This window comes from Lissotriton vulgaris, chromosome 2_1 (genome assembly GCF_964263255.1).
Source record: "Lissotriton vulgaris chromosome 2_1, aLisVul1.2, whole genome shotgun sequence".
Taxonomy (NCBI): Eukaryota; Metazoa; Chordata; class Amphibia; order Caudata; family Salamandridae; genus Lissotriton; species Lissotriton vulgaris.
Genome location: NC_141687.1, coordinates 466,390,407 through 466,418,097, shown reverse-complemented (window position 1 = coordinate 466,418,097; position 27,691 = coordinate 466,390,407). Strand labels below are relative to the sequence as shown.

General features: G+C 43.8%; 1 protein-coding gene across 2 annotated transcripts in view; it reads left to right on the top strand.

Moving 5' to 3' along the window:
* Positions 1–27,691, top strand: part of PMS1 (PMS1 homolog 1, mismatch repair system component) — a 1,062,426-nt gene that overhangs the window by 450,972 nt on the left and 583,763 nt on the right. For both annotated transcript variants that reach the window (XR_015308390.1, XM_086955374.1), the window contains exon 8: positions 17,915–18,037. Coding sequence is in view for 1 of the 2 variants with exons in the window: in XM_086955374.1 (XP_086811500.1) it covers positions 17,915–18,037 (123 nt within the window). In the remaining variant the exon portion in view is untranslated. The remainder of the gene's footprint in view (positions 1–17,914; positions 18,038–27,691) is intronic.

The following is a 27,691-nucleotide window of genomic DNA, read 5'->3' as shown; positions in this document are numbered from 1 at the left end:
GTGCTGCGAGGTGGTTTGCTCTCACTGTGCGCTGGAGCCGCTTGCTGTGGCCTTTGAGTTCTGTCCGGTGGGCCTTGCCCGCCTTGGTGTGCGTTTCTGGTATTCCCCTCACTGATGGCCCTTAAGATTGTTACCTTGAATGTGAAGGGGCTGAATAACCCGGTTAAACGACGGGCTGTACTGTCCCTCCTGGAGGACTCACAGACAGACATTTGTCTTCTGCAGGAGACCCATCTGCTGGCTAAAGATTGTCACAGGCTGCGGACCCCAAAGTTCCCCACGCAGCTTTTCTCTTCCTGCGCTTCCAAGACGGCAGGGGTAGCGCTCATGATATCTAGGAGGTTCAAGGGGGAGGTTTTGCAGAAGGTAGCGGAACAGAAGGGGAGGCTTTTGGCGTATAGAATCAAGGCGGGAGGTTTAGAGTTTACTGTAGGCACCATATATAGCCCCAATGACCATCAGGATCAGTTTCTACACAGGGCTCTAGAAGACGTGACGTCCACTCCTGATAGACACATTGTGATTGGGGGGGACTTGAATGTGGTCTTTGATGCATCCTTGGACAGGTCGGTGCAGAGGCGCCTACAATCGGGGGAGCTTTCGGGCTCGGTTCGTACCCGTTTGGAGGAGCTTGATATGCACGACATGTGGCGCTGCCTCCACCCCGCGACCCGTGCATACTCCTATTATTCCCACACCCACAAATCGTATGCAAGGTTGGATCATCTCTTGGTGACGGGCCTGATGTACGAACTGGCCTAGAGCGCCGACATGGGGGTCCTATCTCTCTCAGATCATGCCCCGGTGGAAGGCACTTTCCGACTGCCTCCAGTGTTTCCCTCGAGAGGGGTCTGGCGCCTCAGGGACACTTTGCTGCATAAGCAATCGGTGGTGAAACAGATCCGTGAATCCATAGCGGAATTTCAACGTATTAATGACAACGACGACACCACCCGCGCGACGCAATGGGCCGCCTTGAAGGCTGTGCTCCGTGGTGAGTTTATTGCCATCTCCTCGGCGGAGAACAAAGATCGCCAGCTTAAGAAGGACGAACTTACCCGCCAGGTGCGGGAGCTAGAGCAGGTGCATCAATGGACGGGTGTCCCCCGTGTCTGGAGGCAACTGAAGGCCGCCAGGAAACTCCTGTCCGCGCTTGACATGGACAGAGCGGAGTACGCAGTACTTTGCCTGAAACATAGATACTACACCGGTGGAGACAGGTGCGGCCGGCTTCTGGCGCACAAGCTCAGGGTACAGCACCAACAGCACCGGGTGAAGGAACTAGCGGGCCCCACTGGAGGGACGGTCACGGAGGATGGACGGATCGCGGAAGCTTTCCGTGGTTACTACGCTGATCTCTACGCCGGCGTTCCCCCCTCAGCGCGAGCTGAAGCAGACTATCTAGAGTTGGTGTCGCTCCCATCCCTGACGCCGGATCAGGCCCAACATCTTGAGCGGGAGATTCGGATTGAGGAGGTGGTCACAGCGATCTCCCGACTCAAAAACGGGAAGGCCCCGGGACCTGACGGTTTTATCCCTCTCTTCTATAAGACCTTTTGTCAGGATCTCGCACCATTTTTGACGCGCCTATTTAACACGTTCTCTGAGCCGGGCGCTATCCCCCCGGAATTCCTTCAGGCTACGGTATCGGTGATTCCGAAACCGGGCAAGGATCGTACTGCTTGCGGGTCCTACCGACCGATTTCACTTTTGAACACAGACCTGAAGATTTTCACCAGTATCCTAGCGGCACGTTTGGCGCTCCACCTCCCGGGCATGGTTGACCCGGATCAGGCCGGGTTTGTACCGGGCCGGCAGACTGTCGACAACACTAAGAGGGTGACCCATATACTGGAGAAGGCGTCGCGGGTACCCGGGGAACGTATGCTCCTCTCCATTGACGCGGAGAAGGCGTTTGACAGAGTGCATTGGCCCTATTTGGAGACGGTCTTGGGCAAATTTGGCATAGGCGAGAAGTTCAGGCACCTGGTGTTCAATTGCTATCGATTCCCATCCGCGCTAGTGAGGGTGAACGGCTGCAGCCCCCAACACTTCCCGATAGAGCGAGGCACCAGACAAGGGTGCCCACTGTCACCATTGCTTTTTGCTCTTTATATGGAGCCGTTTGCACAAAGAGTTCGCCAGAACCCCAACGTCATAGGTGTCCGTATGGGGGAGTTCCATCACGCCCTAAGTCTCTACGCGGACGACGTAATATTGACGCTCGATGATCCTCGGAGGTCATTGCCTGCGTGTATCACAGAACTGGAAACCTTTGCGACCGTGGCAGGTTTCAAGGTAAACCTTGGGAAGTCGGCGGCCCTTGACATTTCGCTGTCCAGCACCACCAGGACTGACTTACAGAGGCTCTTTCCTCTGAGCTGGTCTCAGGACCGAGTACCCTATTTGGGGATTTTTCTAGCACCCTCTCTCCCTGCTATGGTCACGGCCAACTATACGGCTTTAAGTGCGAAGATCAAAGAGGAACTGGCCCGCTGGGACAGGGACACGTTGTCGTTGCTGGGAAGAGTGGCCGCGATGAAAATGACTCTCCTGCCACAAGTCCTGTACCTATTTCGAGCTCTCCCGCTGCAACCCCCCAAGGGATGGCTAGCGCAGACTCAGTCTGCTATCACACGCTTTGTGTGGCAGGGCCGTAAGCCTAGGATCAAGAGAACCATTGCCACGCTGGTGCCTGAGTCTGGTGGCCTTGGGATACCAGACCTGCATAAGTACTTTCAAGCTACTCAATTGCGCTACTTAGTGGAGTGGAGCCGGTGGGAATCGGACAAACACTGGTTGTTTCAGGACCAGGCGGTGGCGGGCAGGACGCTGCAGGAGGTGCCCTTCCTGCGGAGGGCCCACCGCCTCCCCAACCTCTATGCGTCCTTTGTAACACGGGTCCCGCTCCGCGTGTGGGACTCCGTGTCTGTCAAGCATGACCTTACCACTTTTTCCTCTCCTTTCACGCCAATAGTTGGTAACCCGGACTTTGGCCCGGGGATGGAGTCGGGAGCCTATGAACTCTGGCGAGCGGCCCGCTGCTCCGCCTTATTTCATATGTATGGCCCGGAGGGTGTGGTTTCCTTCCAGGACTTACGGCGGGACTACGACCTTCCCGAGACGGAACGCATGCGATATATGCAGGCGCGCAACTGGGCGCTACAGCCGCAGGTGCGAGCAACGGCGGACCGGAAACTCACGGCATATGAGCGTTGGCTGGTAACTCGCTCATCGGACGCCAAGCTTATTTCCGACCTTTACAAGATGTTGCAACCTCCCCCCTTTCACATCTACAACCCTGGGAGGGAGCGGTGGGAACGAGAACTTGGACGAGCGTTGAGCCACACTGATTGGGACCACATTTCTTACCGGGCGCGACACTCTGCCTACCACACTGGGCTCACGGAGACTTTCACCAAAATTACGACTTATTGGTATCGCACCCCCGAGAAATTACATGAAATGGACCACTCAATACCCAAGACATGCTGGCGCAACTGCGGCCAGACTGGCACACTCACTCATATACTATGGGACTGTCCCCTGCTGACTCCTTACTGGGAGGAGGTACTGGATGAGATTGACCAGTGCTTTGGGATTGAATTACCCCGCTTCCCCGCCTATGTTCTACTGGGCTTGCCGAATGGTTTAATGTACCCACTAAGGTCTAAGAGAGGTAGACAGATAGCGATAGCCCTGGGATCGGCGGTACAGAACATACTCATACACTGGCGCACTACCACACTTCCTACTGTTATTGGCTGGCTACATAGACTGTGGCCTGTCCTGGGCATGGAAAAGCTGTCCCTGGTGGTGGCGGGAGAGGTGGACACTTTTGAAGAGCTGTGGGCGCCATTCCACACATTGTTAAGATCGGAATTCAAGGAAATCACTTGCCCTAGGTATCTCAGATTGTTACGGCTGACGCCGCCGCCAGATCTGCCAGACTGAACTAGCCAAGTAGGCAGTTGGAGGGAGGGATGGATACCAAGCTACCACAGTGAGAAGGCGGAAGGTTGACGGCACAGTACAGGGGGCGGGGGGGGGCTTGAGGGGGGGAAGTTGGTCGGGGGGGGGTTGTCCTTTTTACTTCCTTTTGTTTTGTTCCCACCCACAGGTGCGCTAGCCGTGAGACTTTGGCACGAACGTGCCCATCGCATTGAACGAACTGCCTTCACGCCTCTGTTGAATTGTACACACTGATTTGGGGGTGCACCTGTGGTTATTTGTCTGTAATGTTGTCCCCCTTTTCTTTTCCTACTGCAATAAAATACTTTAAACCTAAAAGTGTAGTTTTGAAGTATTTCATACAGACAAATGTTTTCAAGCAGAGTACTTCTATTTGGATAGTATGTATCCAACATATTTGTTTTCAGAATGTCTGTACTGTTTGGTTCTTTCTGGGCTAAATATTCCATTCTTACACAGGTTTCAGAACACGGTTTCGTGTTTCTGCAAGACCCAAACTCACCCAGAGAATAGTCCTTGATTTTGCATAAAGACTTGCTGATGATAACCGATCACCACATTCATATGCTCCAATTTCTCGATGCGACAACATCTTCAAACTGTACGTATACAATTTCTTGCTTAGGCTCTTTTCATGAGAAATGTCTTCCCACATCTCCATCAGTTCCGTCTTTTCAGATTTCGTGATGTAAAACGTTACATATCGAGCCACAGCAATAGAGTTGTCTGCAACATATTGTATGTCCATGTTAGCATTCCACATGGACAAAATGACTGGGTTATAGTCATTTATATATTTGGATTCTTCACCTCTTCTTAAATTGTACATATTTTTAGGTGACCTTCTTCTGATTTATGTCGCAAACATGACAAATAGTTGACTCTTTCTTTTGAAAGTACTGGTCGTGCAAATCCAAAACGACATTTGGTGTAGAATTTACTCTTTGATTTGAATTTTCTCCGACAATATTTTCCACAACGATGATTTTGAAAACGTAACACTTTTCCTCTTAAGTCCTTATCAGTTGTACTATTAGGTATGTCACAAGTGGCATACTGTTCAATAAAAAGACAGTACAGTCTCATCCAAGTCTGTTCCAAATTTAGGAGCATCCTTGATCCATAACAGCATATGAATATGAGGAGCACCTCTCGCTTGATATTCTTTTCTCAAAAAGAAATCCAGTACTTCACCAAGAGGCGGATTTTTCTTGTTTGTAATAAAAGACATCATAGCTTCAAATCTATGATTAAAATATCTGCAAACATTAACTGGATCTAACGAACACAGTTCTCCAGGTGTCTTGTAGTTTATATTTTCTATGTTTGCATTCGCCTCCCGAAGAAATTCAAGTAAATCTTCCCAAGCATACTCTGCATAGCTTAGAGTTAAAAACCATGTAGGTGCTCCTAAGTTTCTAAGCATGCACTTCAAATCTCCATGACGACGATACCAATACTCATTAGTACCATGCTGACAAGCCATTAAATTAATTAGGTGTGAATCCAAAACACTATCTTTCTGTTGCACTTTATCCATAAATTCCTTTGCTGAAATATTTTGCAGATGAACTCCACTTTTTAAGATATGGTTTACTGCATAAGACAAACCAGATAAGTCACTCTCAAACAGAAGATGAAACAAATATGGAATGCATTGACGAAACCTCGGATCTTCTGCATATAATCTTGTTGTCCGGTACTCCGATGCAGGAATCTGCATAGGTCGATCATCATATCGTGTACCTTCACCTGTAGGGAATAACTGTGGAAAACAACGACCTTCCAAACTATCTTCCCACACACTAATAGGATTTCCTTTCGCTTTTTTCATCTGAAATAATTCAATAGCATTCCCTATTGCTTCTTTGGAATGCAGTGGATGAACACTATAATGTTCATAAATTTCTTCACTTCTGGAAAAGTCAACTTTTTCAATTCGTCCAATAGACAAATCATTGTCCTCTTCTTCACTTACTTCTTCTTCTACGTATACATCTTTATAGTACTTATTGTTTTGGACTAAATACAACGTTGCCTTTTTGACTTTTCTAACATCCACTAAATCTTGCCAGATTTTCTTACTCTTTGTAGGTACACCATTAACTAGAATAACTAAAGGTTCCTCTTCTACATTTTCAACTCCAATTGTTTCCATATTTTATTTTAAATCAAGTGGCAAATATACAACTCTACCCTTTAATCCTCTTTGTAAATCTGAAGGATTTAATTTGCCAGTCTTAGGCTCCATACGAACAATAGCCTGAAAAGGATGTACACATTGAATCAGAATAGTCTCATAAGTATTTAAATCCATAAATTCTGATGGAATATTTATCAACTCTAGATTATTATGGACACCTCTAGCAGGCATTTTATTTTCATTTAAATTATTATAACAATATTTACAAATACGTTGCTCAAAACCCAAATCAAAATAGTTTTCCACCAACAAATAAGTTGCAAAATCTTTCCATTGACTATTACTTTCATCTTCACTTTTTAAATATAAATCAACTAACCTAGTTTTACTTTTGTAATGAATGCGTCGACAACAGACACAAGAAAAAATTGGTTTCTCACCTGCAATTACCTTAAACTTTATTATTTCCTGTTCATAATTTTCAATATTAACATTTCCAACATTTTCTAACACATTTCCTTCTATAATTATATCAGTTTCTGCATTATCTTCCTCTGGACCAAAATAACTTACCTCAATTTCTGCACAAATCTTCTTAACATCTAATTCATATCCATGCAAAAGAGCACTATTTAACTGTTTAAGTTTAAGTGCTGGACTTTTCGCATAATACAACTTTCTCAATAATTTTCTCATTTTGGTATGATGCACTGCTAACATCCTAAAGTGATGAAACACACTGTGGCATATTTTTTTTAGAAAGAGAAGCCAGAGAATGACCTTGCAGACCTATTTTTTCTCGCACTCTGCAATGATCTAATTCTTGCAACATTACACATTTTTTTTAAGACTTTCTTTAGTGTACTTATGTAAGAAATTGTGAAAGAAATCAATTGAATCCTGTCGTACACTACAAATGCTACTACAATTCCAACTGTAAACAGGAACATTAGGACGTCCCTCTAAAGCTTCTCCAGCCATCACCTCTTCTGCATTTCTAAGCGCAATTTTCTCTTTCTCAATTACACAACCTTCCTTCACCTCATATGCTCGACCACTGGTGTCAACTGCATGCAACAAATCGTTACTTTGAAAGTAACTCTCTTCATTAAAATTTGGTTCAGAAGTTGAAGTATGCATCCACTTCCCAGAAAACACTTTACAAAAATTACTCCTATTTATGTGTCTCTTCCATTTACTTTTAGCTTTTAAAACTCGTATTGCCTTATTTAGTGTATTTATTCTATTAAGTACAAAAATAAATCATTTTCTTTTTGTCTCAAACGCGCGCTGAACAATACCCTCTATATGTTGTTTCTTCTTAAAAAAAGCAGATCTTCTTTTACAAACTTTCTCCTTTTTTAATAAATTCGAAACTACTCTGTTATAAAACATACGCTTCCTGATTTGGGTAAACTGATTCGTCCGCGTTTTACTGTATAGATTTTCCTCTCTGCTGATTCCAGAAACATTTTTATCTTTGGTTCCATGTCTCCTTCTCGATACTGGTAAGTCTTTTTCCTTTTGAACGTTAATGCTAACATTTTTCCTTTGACATATTCTTTTCAAAAAACGTTTGGTTTTCTTACCAGGAGCACTCTTCTTTTTATCCGTCCTTTGTTCTTTTGATAATTCTTGAATTCCTTTCTTCTTCAAATTGTAAGTCCGTTTATAGAGCTTTCTTTTTTCACTTCTGGTCGGCATATTTATTTAAGATTTTGATGAAAATGTCAATCTGTAAAACACAAACATAACAAATATTATAGTTGGCTACTAGCATATAACGTACAAATTAAAACCACAGATTCATTTTCTAAGTAGAATAAAGACAAACAAAAAGTCTCTGAACAGAGTAGGAAATCCTGTAGTGAATGTTGGTTCTAAATTTATCACAGTCCATAGCTGTTTTGACATTATAGACGTATTTTTTAATTCTAATTTTTTAAAGCATACAAACAGTACACTTTTTTCAAGAACTATCGGTCATCCTAGTGCTTTAATCTTTTTTACTACAATCTCTTTTACACTTCATGAGAACATGTCTTATCACTCTCATAAAGCAGATGAACGACGAATAGGACAAGAAAACTGTCTTCAAGAATGCTTTACTATCAAAAATATTTTTATTCATTCAAAAGTTCATAATTTAGTAGAACTTCCAGCATTACATCATCAGGGACTTCTTCAAATCCAAAGTCCTCATCCCCTTCCACCATCTCTAAATAGGCAGAGTCTAGAGAAATGTCCATGAAATCATCATTTTGATTTTCTATTTCCTCCTGAAAGACAGCTTCTAAAATTTCGTCCATCACTTCTTTTATAATATCGAAATGAATTTGTTTGTCTTGCGAGCAATTCTCCATGTCTATATTCAGTTTGATCTTCTGTATCCTTTTAAAAAAATATAGAGACTAAATTATATCTTTTTTCATAAATATATAACTTAAAAGTACCTTTACTAATTTTTAAACTACATATATTTTTATACTTTCTAACTTATTAACTACATATATTTAGATAGCACCTTCCTCTTGTTTAGAAAAGAAATTGGCAATATAACCCTAAACATTAACCCTGATCTTTTTTTTGCATTAAATAATTACTGTTGTAAAAAGACATTTTACTGTAAAATTTATTTTTAGATTTTCTAGATATCAGAAATATTGATAAACTTTAGAATTAATATTTAGAGATCCATTTTCTGAGTTCACCACTACAAACTGCTATGCAAACTATATACACTCTAAAGAGAAGGCTCACATTATACAAACCATAACATTCACTTAACAGATTACTACTTCCCACAGAGACAGTTGCTTTTATGTTTGAACAGCATACTCAGCATGTAAATGTCATAGCATATACAAAATGTCATGCTAACCATGAAGAACCACATCATAATAAAGCTCTGCAAATATATGTAAAACAGTGCCTATAAATAGTACAATCACAGATATCCAGGAAAGATGCCCATCACACCAAGAACCATATCATAATACCCCTCTGTAAATGAAGGAGAAAGACTGCCAAACATAATACAACATGATTTCAAAAATAATGAACACTTCGCAAGAATTATTTAATGGAAACCGGAAACAATTACACTCAAATGATCCGTAAATCTAAACTCCATCAAAAAGAACGCATGCACCAGGCCCATTAAAAGATAATTTCAACTGTCAGTGGAGAAATATCTCAAAATACATATCTAGTATAACCAGATACAACCATGGGAAAAATAGAAGATAAAATCATGTTCCAAACCGAAATTTTACAAACATTTAAAAAAATCTTCTTTAATATTTTAATGTGCACCCAAAAAAATTGCCTTTGCAAAAATACCAACTCGCCTGAAAAAAAAGAATATAATTTCTGAAATTCTGTGATTCGGAAGGCAGGTTGTTGCTTCTCAGCACCAAACACTATGAAAAAGAAAATAATAAAATGTAATTAACATATTACAGACGTATTTGTTACACAACATAGAGCCATTGTAGCAAAGAACAAGCATAACAGATACATTCCCCAAGATTCTCTATCATTAGATATCCTAATGCCTAATAGGCAACATGCAGAAAAACTGCACAGTAGACAAAGAAACATATTTTTTGCATAACCCCATTGAAAAACATGTAGTAATTTTTTAATCTGCCATGCACCTGACCCTCCAGGACCGCTTTGGAAACCCCTGCTTTAAACCTTTACATTTCATTTCCAAGCCATACACACGTTTTTTTTCAAGGCTCCACATTAAACGCCTAAACACTTTTCCCTTTTTAGAATCCGAAGCCACAACTGCAACATGACTAATGCACAAATTAATTAGTGTACCTTTCCCATTTTTTCACTCTTTAAATTTTATAAATTTCTTCACATAAATAGATACCACCGGCTCAGTACCTGCTACAGTCATAAAACTAAGTCGCTCCCTTTCACTTACAAATGCCTTTGAGACGTGAGAAAAATGTCGGGCAGATTTACAATCCCCTTACGCCACTTTAGCATCACTTTTAACATGTGACAAGTGAAGCAAAACTGCCACACGGAGCATGTTAATCTGTCCCTAAATGTTTATGTACTCAAACATGTAATTAGTCGTCCACATGCAGGCACTTTCAATCACATAACTTATTTAACTAGAATCCCTGTAATGTTGCATGTCTATTCAAAGATACACCAGAGCCGGCTATTATGCCGACTTTTTCTTCATTCTTCATCTTTCTTCATCAGTGATATTTATTTTTTTACATGTAATGAAAATTACTATGACTTTTTAAACTGCAAAGCTTACGCGGTAAAAATCACTCTGCATATGCTTCCCTTTAACAATTTAGTTTATCTTCCCCCGCATGTGAACCTTGATGTTTCCATCTGGCAGCGAATTCCGGCCTTGAATCACAAGACATGAACAACAGTCTTATTGTCACAAAAACAAGTTACCCTACCATCTGTTCGCACACATATCTTTCACTTAGCTAATATTCACAGAGAAGATTATTCGTTATAAAATAGTGACCTTCCTTTACAATTTGCTGAGGTGACTCCCTTAATTTTTAACGCATCCTCCACTTCAGGACAGGCTATTTTTTTTTTAACTACTAAGCAATGGTTTAGTGACTGCTCTGCCAGAAATTATATCAAGTCATTCTGCTACTCTTCACTCCATAGTCCAGACCTATTTTTCTGGACTTCCTGTTGAACTGCCAGTGCTGCGACTTTTGTGTTCCCATCTTGTTTATTTCAAAATGGATGTCCCTCCTGTCTTCGCAAACGAGCCGGAACACTTAGAACTATTTCGCCAGAGGATGCTTGACTACTACGGCATCTTAGCACTCTCGACTTTGAATGCATCATATCGATTATCATTTCGATATTCCTATTTCACCTGTGTGCAGCCTGTATTTCATTGCCTGAGCTGTGATTTCATGTGGGCCCTGGACTTATGTCTCTGCAACTTGGTACCTCCTGAAGTGAATTACAATCATCTCATGAATCCGTTAATTGATCATGAACAGCTTTGTTGCAACTGAGGGATTATGGCCATTGCAGCGATACAAGGAGTTCTGGGCCATTGGAATATATTCGCAGCGGCGCAAGATTTTCTGACACACAGCTACATTGAAAACCCACTGAGCTGTCCTCTGATGGTAATAGAGGCTCCGGTAATAGAAGACCATGAATGCTGTTTTCCTCTTTTCAATTGGATGGCTGACATGTTTTCGGATCAGAACAGTGACTTCCTTTTAGAAGCGGTAGCGGCCTACTTCGCCTACACAATTGTAGGATGACTCTTATGCAAGCCATTGACGTCCACATTTCGTTTTGCCTCCCTATCTTTTTCATGTTTTCTTGGATTTTTTTTACAACAACAGACCTATTGGCTTTACTAACAGTGGACATTATGATTTCCTGCTGGTCAGATTTTTCTCTTTTATGTGGACTAAAAATTTTTTCTTCAGCTACTCGATTTCGAACTTTATTTTTTATTAAACTCTAATCTCAACAATTCTGTTGCATATCTTATCTTATGTTATTTCAAACGTACTCGGAGCAGAACTCGCTAATATATGCTACATGTGCCCTGATTAATGTATAAATATAGCATGAGTTTTTTATAACTGTAAACGCCATTTCTCCTTTGAACTGCTTATTTCCGCCTCACACACCTCTGCTCCTTTACTTTTACATGAACTAAAATATTTTTTAATACATAAGAGAAAAATATGTTCTTTCACTAATATTTCCATTGCTTTTCGTGCTGTATTTCAAATGCAATACTGAAACCTTCAAAAGATATGTCAATACAGTAGTTCTTCTCAACACTGATTTGCGAACGTTCCAACAGATTACATACATGCACCTCCAGCCAACATGTCCCTTTTGGCGCCATTTTTTTTCCTTACACAATAGCGTAACACAAACTTGATAGTGCTTCGCATACAGAGAGCCGATTATTAATGAGATGATGTCTAACCAATAGCATTTTCATGTATCGTTCCTAAACTGAAAGGCCAGAGACCTTCTTACATTTAATAAAATATAATGTACTTCCTCATAACAGTGTACAATTAATTTTGCTAAACCATATTCATTTTACATCAACTATACCGTTTGTATTCTATGTACTAGTGACTATACCGATTACTTTGTTTCTTGCAATGTCTGTACTCGTATTACATAAGAGACTTGCCTTGAAAATAGTGCATTTCTGAATAAACATTTCAAATATACACGTTCTCTCTTTTAATCCATAATCTCAACTGAAATAATTGTATACTAAAAGAATATTCATGTGTTCCACGTAACGTCAGCTGTACTAACTTCATGTTTTCTTTTATCGACCTGACTTACTCATACTAGAACCCTTGGCCCTATGACGGCCCATCAACCCTTTCTTAGTGGGTCGCACACCATGCAAACAGTTAATCAACAAGTATTTATTACTGTTACCAAGCACCGCCGCAGTTCCGCTTGACTCAGAGTTAATCACTGCTCCCACGCTTCTACAGACCAGACGCTATGTTGTATTTCACTCCTTATCACCCTTTCATCTCCACAATTACAAACACTTCTCCGCCAGCCACCAGAGAACAGAGTGCAGATGCAGAGGCACTAAGTAGTGAAATACGACATACCCTCTGCTCTATGGAAGCAACCGAGCGGTAATTGTGAAAGAAGACATTCACTAGCGCTTCAAAAAAGCATCTCAATTATATAAATATTTTTTTGAAAACGTTCCAACTACTTTGATGGGACTATCTGTGTGTGCCTCCACAGCAAACTTCCTCAGCCAGGACTGAAGGCAGACACAGACAGAGACGGAAAGCAGAAGGAGATTAAGATGCAGTCAAACGGCAGGAGTGAGAGACATATTTTTATACTCGGTTTGCTTCCTCAATGTATGAAGACATGTACTGCACAAATCTGTGTACAACCTCATGGCCAGAACTTTTTATTTTATTTTACTCGCCCACCTCCCCCTCTCACCCCACCCCCACCAGTGCAGGCCGCAGCCACAAACCACAGTCTAATTTTGTCGTCTGACAGAAAGTTTAGGAATTCATTAAGCATTACCACTTTTTCAAGACGGTATCACATGTAATGTACCAACTTTTCATTTTATTTTACTCGACCACCTGCCCCTCTCACCCTACCCCCACCAATACAAGCCGCGGCAACAAACCGCACTGTAATTTTGTCGTCTGACAGAAAGTTTATGAATACCTTAATCATTAACACTTTGGCCCCCTCCCCCTCTCACCCCACCCCTACCAGTGCAGGCCACGGCCACAAACCACACTGTAATTTTGTCGTCTGACAGAAAGTTTAGGAATTCATTAAGCATTACCACTTTTTCAAGACGGTATCACATGTAATGTACCAACTTTTCATTTTATTTTACTCGACCGCCTGCCCCTCTCACCCTACCCCCACCAATACAAGCCGCGGCCACAAACCGCACTGTAATTTTGTCGTCTGACAGAAAGTTTATGAATACCTTAATCATTACTACTTTGGCCCCCTTCCCCTCCCACCCCACCCCCACCAGTGCAGGCCACAAACCACACTGTAATTTTGTCGTCTGACAGAAAGTTTAGGAACTCATTAAGCATTAGCACTTTTTGACGACGGTAATTTGCCATTTCTCTCTCTATCTGCATTATCTGTCTCTCTGCTAATACCATTTTTTCACTTCAAAAACAACTTCTCTCATTATATGTAAACGCTTCAAAATCACACAAATAATTACTCTCTATATTAAACATATTTTATACTCCATATTTAACTGTTCACCAAAATTATATACAAAACTATAATTTACACTTGAAAGAATGTGAAGAAAAGGCGCGCAACCCCCATTAAATTCACAGGACTTCAGGCCCACACGCCCCTCCCGTCTGGTGTACCAGCTCAAGGTAACATGTATACTCTAGCTACACACACCGACGCACCTAAACGTGTCACATCTCTATAAACATCCATTTGAATGTTAAGTAGGCCTTGGAATTATTTTACCCCTCCTAAAAGCCCCTACACCTTTACTCTGCCAACTAATTAAACCTTCAAGTTCGCCTATCAAATTTTTTTTAATTTGCCCCACTCAAAAAAATTTCGTTCCAGTTTCGTCTGACTCAGTGATTTTAAAAAACTAACAGTAAAAGATTACATAAGAACATGACTGAACACCATTTACCTTATTGAAATGTATTATCCAAAATGTAAAACTAATAATTTTTAAACAAATAATGTCGATAAAGAGTGATGAAACGAAATGGAAAAATAGTTTTAAAAATACAAGACATTATGAAGGCCAAAAATGAGTTTACTTTCAGACTGTGAGGAAAATTAATCAATGTTTGTGACTAAACCACATTTTACGGTACATGACAAAACAAACAGTTACAGACTTACCTTTACCAATGCTTTGTACGATGTAGAACAGTGACAGTCACAAAACAGATATTCGTTTGACGGAACTCTCGATAATGCTTCTATCACTGCAACCAAAATTCAATGGCACAGATATCCTGTCAATACAGACTCATATATGTCTCTTCAGCCAATCATATTTCTTCCCGCAAAATTTTGAAATCAAATTTACATTTCAGTTGGTTGTCCCTCACAATATTTTTACTGTCACATAAAAGTCACCCATCACCCACTGCCATCTCTGGCTGTTTCCATAGTAACACCTCATTCTGCACCTGGCTGAAGGCACAGGTCAAAAGTTCATATCTCAACGTTCTACAGCAAACTAAGAAGACTGTTTTCCCTCCAGAAACACCTGCCTATCCACAGCTCTGTTACATGTCATTTTTTTCACACCCAATAGTACTTTTCATTTTACATAAACATTAACATGCAACGTAGTCTTCAATCTTGAGGTATTACGATCAACCAATAATTTTTATTTTTTCAACCACACCAAGCCTCATCCATTTTTTTATCCTGACTTTCAGCTTCTAACTACCATTCCACTTCCAGAACCCATCGGAGTACGAGTGCATCTGCCTTGAAAATGTAGGTTTGGCTTTTAGGACACAGTTATATTCACTGGAGTGGAAAATATGCAGCAAACAGACGAATTTCCAACCTTGATTTACCAAATGTGCAGATAACGTGGATTGGCCAAAGAGGATTGAGATGTCACCAATTGATACCATTGGTGAAAACTTTTATGCATCTCCCAGAACCAGACCTTATAATTGTGCACTGTGGTGGGAACGATCTAGGCACATTGACTGGGGTAGGTCTGGAAATGCTTCTAAAAGACACCTTTCGACAATTGATGACACTTTCTCCTCGAACTGCCTTGGTATATTCCAATATATGCCAAAGACAGAAATGGAATTGGTCCAATCAACATTACGTGAATAAATCTGTATCTGCTTTCCTTAGAGATTATAGCATGGGTTCTATTTACCACAACAACTTGCGTTACCACATGCAAGGCATCTATAGGAGAGATGGTGTTCATTTCACGGATGAGGGAAACAGAATCTTCCTCTGCAACATGAGAGACTGCATCGGTACTTACTTATAAATGCAGAAAAAACTCAATTAACACAAGGGCTCTTTTCAGAGCCACCTTATATCTAAGCACTCAAACTTCTGATTTATCTCCATTTTCACACTGTTGTAAATAGTTGTGCGCGACCCAGGCGCGCACCCCGCAACTTTAAAAAAAAAATATATATATATATATTTTCGCGTTTAAGGGCCTTACTGCACACCCTGAGAAAACCTACGCGGCAAGACAATCTCTACCTTCTCCCCTTTCCATGTTCCAACACTTTGAAATGAACAATATATTTACTCGCAGTGACAAAATGGCGGTCAACACTTCCTGATTTCCTTCGAATCGAACGTTAACAGACGTCACACAGCAACAAAAAAATTCCGCTCACGCGCAGCCACTTGAGTGCGCGCGTATAGATATATAATTGACTTCAACTTTAATTTTCTCAGCAACTACTGAACGGATTTACACCATTCCAAAAATAGCGTAATCTGCGAGCCGAACTCTACCGTTTTGCCAAATTTCTTATAAATCCATTCACCCGTTCGAGCTGTAGCCGTGTCTAAACGTCCTATGGAAAATAACATGGAGAAAACACGTTTTGGGACCCCCCTTTTATCTCAGCCCCCACTTGACGAATCCCCCCCAAACTTTCAGGGAAGGAGCGCAGCGGACCGAGCCATCTTCTTTGAGAAATTCGCAAAGATTCATCCACCAGGGCCAAAGTTAATCCAAATAGAATGTTGAGGATTTCCTATGGAAACTGGGTCCTAACTATAACTACCCACTGGCGACCGCCAGTAGGTAATATATATATATATATATATATATATATATATATATATATATATATATATATATATATATATACAGTTATATATGTGTCTGTTTATATTTATATATATATATACTCACAGAAAAAGTCCTTACCCATCCCTTAGATTTAAAAACCCCTTACTAGCCAGCACCCTTACCCAATCTCACACCTAAAATCCCTTACTACTCCTTTTAATCCTATCCTTTCCTTTACTGTAAAAACCTGTTGCCAACCTTTGCTCCTACCCATACAATAAACCTTAAAGGCCCTTACTCTTACCTGCCCATGAACCCTAAAAATCCCTTGCCACTTTTTACTCTTACCCATCCGTTAAACCTAAATACTCTATTCCTTCCTTTATTCCTACATTTCCTGTCAAACCTAAAAACCCGCTATTATCCCTGACCCCAACCTTTTCCTTACACCTAAAATCCCTTACTACCCCATCCGTCCCAGAACATTAAAAACTCTTTGCTACCCATTACTCCTACCCACCTATAATACCTAGTTTTTTTTCAGACATAAATGCATTTTAATATATGTTTTTGCATGTGTATATAAGTGTGTGTATATATCTGAACAATGCCACTTAGTAAAAACACAACTTATTGATGTGGTAAAGTACCACGCTGTAAAGGTATCTTTGGAGTAGGCTGCATGGTCAAGGCTCTATGCAGTAAAAGATGTGCTAAAAAAGTGACATGTCCTAGTTTTCAGGGGTTAACTAAGTTCTGCTTTCCTTTTCCGCAGTTTTCATTGGTCTGAATTGGTACCACGATGTTTACTGTTCAAATGAAGGAAGAGTACTAACGCACCCCTTTCTTTATTTTAACAAAACGCAAAGTCACAATCATCTGTCTCCGGCTTTTAGTGATCTAGCTGGAGCACCTGAGAGGTTTGCTGTTCATTTCAATGTCTGAATACATTTTGTATTTCTAGTATATTTTTTTTAACAAGTCTTTGACAAGGCCAGTAGGTTGCGCCTTTAAGGTGTGAATGCAGACCTCTTGGCTTTGCCAAGGGTTAGTTGCATTAACGTGTTGTGGACGCAAAAGCATTAGAAGATGGCTTTCCGTGCCTGCATATGCATGCAGAAGCACGGACTGCAATCTTGGAATCTTTTTGGTGAAAGTACACCTAAAATACTGGCTGCCCTGCGGAAGCACACATGCATGGGCTCCTGCCTTGCAGTGATTTCACTACTTGACCAAATGAGTTACTGGCAGGGGAAAAGACATAACATTAATTCACAAAGAGACTTGACGAGCCTTGTTTAATACATTATCAAACCTGTATGGCATAGGGGCGGTGCCATAGCCCTAAATTGATTATATCCCTTTTGCATACATTGGTCACTGGCTTCAAACATAGGAATCATGCGCCGCAGTTTATAAATGCAAGAACGAGTGAACACGATGCGCAATGCTTATCTCTGAACAAACTCTGTTTCTCATGAATCTAGGTCTCCATCAGTGGATTTCTTCCAAGTCCGGATTCAGAGTATAGTTTGACAAGTCTTTCAAATCCAGAAAGGAGTTTCATTTTCATAAATCGTCGACCTGTCTGGCAGAAAGATATACTGAAGGTAAATTATTTAATTGTGTATCTTAGACTTATTAAACAACGTTATATCATTGTGATTTTAAAATCACCTAGGAACAGTTTTTGTTTGCTGCTTTTCATTAACATAGCAGACTCCTCAGGTTGATGCTGTTTACACCATCACCAGTTTGGTAGAGAAAGCAAACTCAGACGTGCTTTTATGTATTTACAAGCCGCTTTATTTGGAGCAAGCTTAGTGTGTAAAGAGAGCATCCTTTGGCTTCTTGCCACACAAACGAAAGATTCCCTAAACAATGAACTAAAAAATAACCAACTAACCCATCCCTCCTCTCTTAAACAGTGTCCTCGCCTCTTTACATTTCCCTGTTTCACCTCCTCTGTACTGTACCCGTCCTTATGCCTCCCTTAGACTCCTTTGGCGTACTCACCTGGCCCCCTTTGTTTTTGCAAATGGCAGGCTTGCCCACCCATTGACCAAGCCTGCCATTTTTCTATTCACTCCTTGCCTCAACGTTCTCTTAGACTCTTCTCCAACACTTGAGTCTTCAAAGCCCTCATTATTCCCTTTAAGTACTGTTCCATGCCCAGAGGCGATAAGTGCACCCTGTCCTTCTGAAACAATACTAAGTTCACATAAACTATTTCTGGGTGTTTCAACACTTCAGAATAGCGCTCTGCAAAAACACAATACTTCCCTGTTGACTTCTCTCCTGGCTTTGTTGATGGTTGCCGGTTAAATCGAAGTAGCAACTTGGTTCATCATATCTGAGCCTCTGATTACCATTCCTTCACGGTTATCATATCCTTCCTTTTCATTTTCAAACGCTCATAATCTGCCCAGAATCATTCTCATCCATATGTTAACTCATTCCGCAGTCCCCACAGCTCCTTAATTTCCAGTAACCCTGATATAAACCCAGATACCAACCGCTCTCATCTCTCCCTCCTCTTGCAAACCGTCTCCCTTTTGACTAGTCCCAGTCCACTCCTAGTCGTACTCCTTGCTGTAGATGTTCTGATTGCACTCCAGCCCAATGTATCATGGAGCTTCCGCATATCCATATTTCCTCCTTATGACCTTCTATCTGTTGCCCCCTGTCAAGTGGGAAAAAACACATTATATCCCTTATATATTACTCTATCACAGCGCTGGGATGCCTTCTGGTAACCACGCGCTCTATAAAAACGCCATACATTACAATACAATACAATTATCTTGAAAGTCTCAGATAACCCCACTTGTCTTGAAAAGTTATACCCTCCACTTTTTCAGCTATGGTAATTGGAGAGCATCCCTTCTCTATCAAAGCTACAACATAGCGACTGGGTCTTCTTGTCCTGGTCTGACCCCATCTAATCCATGTCTCTTTGTTGTGGTCCAGGTTGCAAAAAATAAAGCCATGCAGTTCAATATGTCCTCTGGGTTGACTCTGCCAGTAAGTGCCCCAACTGACTTCTTGATCTTACCCAAGTTCCAATATGTCTTCTGGGACTGTTGTTGCTTTGGTATCCGCTCCCAGGACCAAATCACAGAACCTCTCCCGCTGTGAACAAAACAGAGCATCAGCTGATCGATTTGGTTTGTCAATCCTGGAATATGTATTTCTCTGAAAAGAATGTTACATTGCAAACACAGTAAAACAAACGCTCTCCCCTGCACACTCCTACCTCGATTTGGGAGGTCTCTGCTGGCATCCCTGACCCTGCGCAGCCGAGCTAAACGCTGCCAGAGACAGGCTTAGTTTCCCTTCTTGCCGCCATCGACGAGCCTGACCATAGGCCACGCCCACTTGCACGAGGCCACGCCCCCGCTGCTACATAAATAGAGCTGACTACAAGCTCACTAGATTCTGACACTCCTGAGGCTCAGCCGGCAAGTAGTTTATGGCACCGAAAACGGTATTCTTTTTAATACATTTTAAAAAAACTGTGATAAATTGTATTTTACCCCTGCACACTCCTACCTCGATTTGGGAGGTCTCTGCTGGCATCCCTGACCCTGCGCAGGCGAGCTAAACGCTGCCAGAGACAGGCTTCGTTTCCCTTTTCGCCGCCATCGGCGAGCCTGACCATAGGCCACGCCCACTTGCACGAGGCCACGCCCCCCACCTCCCCATAAGAGCATGTGTTTTAGACGTACGCGCAGCGGGCGCGCCGAAGGCGCGCCTAAGGCAAGCCCGTCTGCGCCGGTCCGCGGACAGACGGGCCCAGGGCCTCGGGATGCTACTTCTCCCATGACTTACTCTTCCGCTATACTGAGAAGCCTTCAGCATCCCTCTTGCGCCCTTCTGTCTACAACCTGGGATCGCCTTGTGTCCCTTGGCATCTCGGCTGAACTGCCTTCTCCCAGACTTATCTGGGTGTCCCCGTCAGCCCCCACCCCGCCCGAGACTCACATCCGCATACTCTATCTTAACACACGGTCCCTCCCCAACATCATGTCGATATTTTTCTTTTGCTGACTGCTGAGAACCCTGACATCTTGTTGCTCACTGAGACCTGGCTGTCTGATCTCTCCCTCCCTGACATCTTGGCTGCCCTACCTTCTAACTACTACATGCTGAACGCCAATCGGCCCACTGCCCGCCGTGGCGGAGGGGTGGACAAAAATATTTACAACAAGGGGTGGTGAGGGACAGAGTCTCTGAATTAAACAGAATACTCTCACCCAGTCAAAAGATCAGGGCTAGATCCAACACCGTTTTTTAGCTCACTGCACCATCCCAGTTTCAGAACCTGGCTGTATGCAAATTAGTCTGTTCCTGTCCCAGTGCATGATGGGAACAGGGCAAACCAAACTACAGAAGCCAATTCTTACACTGGGAAGGAAACAAGCTACCGGGGACCGGTTTCTGGCATTTCAGCCTCTTCGGCCCGGCTTGCTTGAATCCTGATGGTGCAATGAGCAAGGGACTCACATCTGAGTATACCCTTCCACGCTTAGGGTGGACAAAAATATTTACAACAAGGGGTGGTGAGGGACAGAGTCTCTGAATTAAACAGAATACTCTCACCCAGTCAAAAGATCAGGGCTAGATCCAACACCGTTTTTTAGCTCACTGCACCATCCCAGTTTCAGAACCTGGCTGTTTGCAAATTAGTCTGTTCCTGTCCCAGTGCATGATGGGAACAGGGCAAACCAAACTACAGAAGCCAATTCTTACACTGGGAAGGAAACAAGCTACCGGGGACCGGTTTCTGGCATTTCAGCCTCTTCGGCCCGGCTTGCTTGAATCCTGATGGTGCAATGAGCAAGGGACTCACATCTGAGTATACCCTTCCACGCTTAGGGTGGACAAAAATATTTACAACAAGGGGTGGTGAGGGACAGAGTCTCTGAATTAAACAGAATACTCTCACCCAGTCAAAAGATCAGGGCTAGATCCAACACCGTTTTTTAGCTCACTGCACCATCCCAGTTTCAGAACCTGGCTGTATGCAAATTAGTCTGTTCCTGTCCCAGTGCATGATGGGAACAGGGCAAACCAAACTACAGAAGCCAATTCTTACACTGGGAAGGAAACAAGCTACCGGGGACCGGTTTCTGGCATTTCAGCCTCTTCGGCCCGGCTTGCTTGAATCCTGATGGTGCAATGAGCAAGGGACTCACATCTGAGTATACCCTTCCACGCTTAGGGTGGACAAAAATATTTACAACGAGGGGTGGTGAGGGACAGAGTCTCTGAATTAAACAGAATACTCTCACCCAGTCAAAAGATCAGGGCTAGATCCAACACCGTTTTTTAGCTCACTGCACCATCCCAGTTTCAGAACCTGGCTGTATGCAAATTAGTCTGTTCCTGTCCCAGTGCATGATGGGAACAGGGCAAACCAAACTACAGAAGCCAATTCTTACACTGGGAAGGAAACAAGCTACCGGGGACCGGTTTCTGGCATTTCAGCCTCTTCGGCCCGGCTTGCTTGAATCCTGATGGTGCAATGAGCAAGGGACTCACATCTGAGTATACCCTTCCACGCTTAGGGTGGACAAAAATATTTACAACAAGGGGTGGTGAGGGACAGAGTCTCTGAATTAAACAGAATACTCTCACCCAGTCAAAAGATCAGGGCTAGATCCAACACCGTTTTTTAGCTCACTGCACCATCCCAGTTTCAGAACCTGGCTGTATGCAAATTAGTCTGTTCCTGTCCCAGTGCATGATGGGAACAGGGCAAACCAAACTACAGAAGCCAATTCTTACACTGGGAAGGAAACAAGCTACCGGGGACCGGTTTCTGGCATTTCAGCCTCTTCGGCCCGGCTTGCTTGAATCCTGATGGTGCAATGAGCAAGGGACTCACATCTGAGTATACCCTTCCACGCTTAGGGTGGACAAAAATATTTACAACAAGGGGTGGTGAGGGACAGAGTCTCTGAATTAAACAGAATACTCTCACCCAGTCAAAAGATCAGGGCTAGATCCAACACCGTTTTTTAGCTCACTGCACCATCCCAGTTTCAGAACCTGGCTGTATGCAAATTAGTCTGTTCCTGTCCCAGTGCATGATGGGAACAGGGCAAACCAAACTACAGAAGCCAATTCTTACACTGGGAAGGAAACAAGCTACCGGGGACCGGTTTCTGGCATTTCAGCCTCTTCGGCCCGGCTTGCTTGAATCCTGATGGTGCAATGAGCAAGGGACTCACATCTGAGTATACCCTTCCACGCTTAGGGTGGACAAAAATATTTACAACAAGGGGTGGTGAGGGACAGAGTCTCTGAATTAAACAGAATACTCTCACCCAGTCAAAAGATCAGGGCTAGATCCAACACCGTTTTTTAGCTCACTGCACCATCCCAGTTTCAGAACCTGGCTGTATGCAAATTAGTCTGTTCCTGTCCCAGTGCATGATGGTTCTGAGCTGGGATGGGGCAGTGAGATAAATAACGGTGCTGGATCAAGCCCTGATCTTTGGACTGGGTAAGAGTGGTCTGCTCAATTCAGACACTCTGTTCATCACCACCCCCTTTTGTAAATCGATTTTGGCCACTATAGGTGTGGCAGGGTATACTCAGACATGAGTCCCTTTCTCACTGCTCCATCAGGATTCAAGCAAGCCGGGCCGAAGAGGCTGAAATGCCAGAAACCGGTCCCCGGTAGCTTGTCTCCTTTCTGGTAAAGAATTGGCTTGGTAGTTTAGTCTGCCCTGTTCCCATGATGCACTGGGCCAGGGACAGACTGATTTGCATATAGCCAGGTTCTGAGCTGGGATGGGGCAGTGAGATAAATAACGGTGCTGGATCAAGCCCTGATCTTTGGACTGGGTAAGAGTGGTCTGCTCAATTCAGACACTCTGTTCATCACCACCCCCTTTTGTAAATCGATTTTGGCCACTATAGGTGTGGCAGGGTATACTCAGACATGAGTCCCTTTCTCACTGCTCCATCAGGATTCAAGCAAGCCGGGCCGAAGAGGCTGAAATGCCAGAAACCGGTCCCCGGTAGCTTGTCTCCTTTCTGGTAAAGAATTGGCTTGGTAGTTTAGTCTGCCCTGTTCCCATGATGCACTGGGCCAGGGACAGACTGATTTGCATATAGCCAGGTTCTGAGCTGGGATGGGGCAGTGAGATAAATAACGGTGCTGGATCAAGCCCTGATCTTTGGACTGGGTAAGAGTCGTCTGCTCAATTCAGACACTCTGTTCATCACCACCCCCTTTTGTAAATCGATTTTGGCCACTATAGGTGTGGCAGGGTATACTCAGACATGAGTCCCTTTCTCACTGCTCCATCAGGATTCAAGCAAGCCGGGCCGAAGAGGCTGAAATGCCAGAAACCGGTCCCCGGTAGCTTGTCTCCTTTCTGGTAAAGAATTGGCTTGGTAGTTTAGTCTGCCCTGTTCCCATGATGCACTGGGCCAGGGACAGACTGATTTGCATATAGCCAGGTTCTGAGCTGGGATGGGGCAGTGAGATAAATAACGGTGCTGGATCAAGCCCTGATCTTTGGACTGGGTAAGAGTGGTCTGCTCAATTCAGACACTCTGTTCATCACCACCCCCTTTTGTAAATCGATTTTGGCCACTATAGGTGTGGCAGGGTATACTCAGACATGAGTCCCTTTCTCACTGCTCCATCAGGATTCAAGCAAGCCGGGCCGAAGAGGCTGAAATGCCAGAAACCGGTCCCCGGTAGCTTGTCTCCTTTCTGGTAAAGAATTGGCTTGGTAGTTTAGTCTGCCCTGTTCCCATGATGCACTGGGCCAGGGACAGACTGATTTGCATATAGCCAGGTTCTGAGCTGGGATGGGGCAGTGAGATAAATAACGGTGCTGGATCAAGCCCTGATCTTTGGACTGGGTAAGAGTGGTCTGCTCAATTCAGACACTCTGTTCATCACCACCCCCTTTTGTAAATCGATTGTGGCGGAGGGGTGGCGGCAGTCATGCGCAAAGATCTGACTCTCATTGCATCTTCCTCGCTATGTCTTCCTGACGTTGAGAACCTTGTCATCAGCCTGGCAACGGAAGCTGGTGCTTTGACCCTCATTGTTCTATATCGCCCCCCTACCTCTATGCCCTTGTTTCCTGCTGCCCTTAGTGAACAGCTCTCCGCCTTGTTGACCTCTTCGGCCCGCATCGCCATGTTTGGCGATTTTAATTATTGGTTTAATCATGCCGATGCTGGCCCCCACGCCACTGAACTGTTTGAGGCACTCCTCAGCCTTAATTTGATCCAGCACGTCACCTCCCCTACTCATACCGGGGGTCACATCCTGGACAACATTTGGACGCAGGGGGTATCGCTATCCTGCCCGATTATCTCCCCTTGCGTCTGGTCCGACCATTCATTGATCGAGTCCTCCATCTCTGTAAAGGGTCTGGTTAGGCCCCCCTCTGGAGGGTGGGACCGCTCGGAAATGGAATGCCCTTGATTCCTCTGCCTTCCTTTCTCGTGGAGACCCAATCCTCATCTAATAACACTCTAGACGTCAACACTCTGGACGCAAACATCACTCATTGGCTCACGACGGCTAGCGACCAATTCGCCTCCCTGTCTGGCTTCCCTCGCTCACGTCACAGCAAATCCCATAAATGGTTCAACTCAGCCCTGAAACAACAACATCTTGTGCTGCGTCAACTGGAGCGTAGGTGGAGGCGTAACTATCTCAGCACTGATAGGGAGGCGTACTTGTCCGCACGCAAAGATTACAAAAAAGCCATTACTACAACTAAGTCTGCTTTCGTCTCCGAGAGAATATTAACAGCCCCTAACAAATCTAAAGAGATATTTAAGGTCCTCGGCGAATTAACATCGGACGCCAGGACACTCCCGAACTTGCCCCCTTCCGCAGAGTCATGCAATGCCTTAAATTCCTTCTTTATCGACAAGATCTCGGCAATTAAAAACTCCATTCCCTATTCCCCTCCCTCAGTTGCAGTTGTAGCCCCCCCTGCTAACACCCCCACTCTGTCCTGTTTCCCCACACTCGATTCTGACTCCCTTGCCAAGTTGGCCACCCGAGTGAAATCCGGTTCCCCCAAGGACTGTTGCCCTCCTTCAGTACTTCGCGACATCTGTCACACTCTTCCGCACTGTATCCTACCCTTACTCAACACCTCCCTTAACTCTGGCACAGTCCCCAGGTCGTTTAAGGAGGCTGTACTGGTGCCTCTGCTAAAAAAAACTGGCGCGGACCCAGCGGTTCTCACCAACTACCGGCCCATCTCCCTCTTGCCTTTCCTGTCTAAAATCCTGGAGGCACATGTCACTACTTGCCTCTCGCAATTTATCGAGGAGTCCAACTTCCTGGAAATAAACCAGGCCGGCTTTAGACCAGCCCATTCAACTGAGGCTGTGATTCTCGCCGTGTTGGACAACCTCAGGAGCAATGCTGACAGAGGACTCCCCCAGGCATTAGTCCTTCTAGACTTATCGGCGGCATTCGACACGGTGGATCATAACATCTTACTCCACCGTGTCGAGGCCGCCGGAGTCTGTGGGCCTGCCCTGTCCTGGGTCAAATCTTTTCTAGAGGGTAGATCTCAAGCAGTGAGCTTGGGTCCCTTTAGCACCACCAGTGTTCCTTCATCCTGCGGGGTCCCCCAGGGATCTTCTCTGTCCCCCCTCCTTTTTAATTTATACCTTCAACCTCTCCTTCACTCCCTAGGTAGGTGGGACGTCACAGTGTTCAATTACGCGGACGATTTACAAATTATTTTCCCCCTCACCTCCCCTGACGCTGTCACCAACTTCCAAGCGGTCATGACACACATCCAACATTGGATGAACCAAAATCAATTAAAGCTCAATCCTGGCAAAACTGAGCTTCTCCTCCCTGGGAGAAGTGCCCCCCATTGGGGCCCTCAGTACTGGCCAACTGAGCTTGGGTCACCTCCCTCTCCCTCTGGCTGTGTAAAGAGTCTCGGGGTCATTATTGACTCTGAGCTCACTCTCAAGGCCCAGGTGAGTGCTGTAACATCCTCCTGTATGTTCCAGCTATACAGGATACGGAAAGTTGCCCATCTTCTGTCTTCTGAAGCCCTGCTACAAGTTTTAATAGCTTTGGTGATGTCCCGTTTGGACTTCTCTAACGCCCTATACCATGGCCTCCCCAAATCCCAGCTGGCTAGGCTACAGAACCAGGCTGCCAGACTGGCATTTAAAATCCCTAGATGGCTGTCGGCCAAACCTCTATTACATCAACTACACTGGCTACCAGTCAGTGAAAGAATAGCCTTTAAGGTCTGATGCCTGGTCTTCAAAGCCTTAACTGGTCCCTTCCCTGCTTTCCTGAAGTCCCTGATCACCCCTTACTGTCCTCCCCGCACCTTGAGGTCCACTCACCTTCAGCTTCTAGTTATCCCCCGGTTCAAACTCACTAAATCTGGCGGCCGCAGCTTCTCTCACCTGGCTCCCAAGCTATGGAATTCTCTTCCACTCTCACTCAAGACCTCTTGCTCCCTCCTATCTTTTAGGAAATCTTTAAAAACTCTGCTCTTTTCACATCCTCACTAAACTCCTCTTGTTCACCTCGGTGTCCTATCAGCGCCAGAAAACTCATGGTGACAGTGCGCTTAACAAATTTCCCTTAACATTAACATTAACAATAAACAAGTGCCTGTCTATCCTTCGTTGTTTTGTTGGATTATGACATGCACTGTTAGCTCATTTTGTATATGAAACATTACCCTTTTCCTTGACAATTCTTTTCCCCATAATCTTACTGCCACCAATGCTGGCAAAAAAAATGGAAAGCAATGCTTTCACCTTTATGCCTCTATTTCGCTGGCCAGCCTTACACCATTGTCATTTCCAGTGCATCCCAACCTCCCCTTTTCCAGACGAGTCAGAATATATTTTATATATTTCTATTGACCAGTTAAGCCAATCAAGCCGCCACCGTATTATATTGTAATTGCATTTATTTAGCATTTACTATCCCTGAGGAGACGTCTAAGTGCTTTTCGGCGTGTAGCATGCCGCTCCAGAACCCAAAAGGGATTAGTGGTGAATTAGTATTGGGAGATATGAATTTAATTTGAGCAATGGACTTGTGAGTTTGTTCTTTGGATTCAAAATGGATAGTGGACAAATAGGAAAGGGAAGGGTGTACATTCATATAGCACTTGCTAATCTCAATGATATGTCGAAACGCTTTTAGGCAGGTAGCACTCTACTCCAGAACCCAAACAGAATTAGTGGGGAATTAGTATCGATAAATATTCAATTAATTT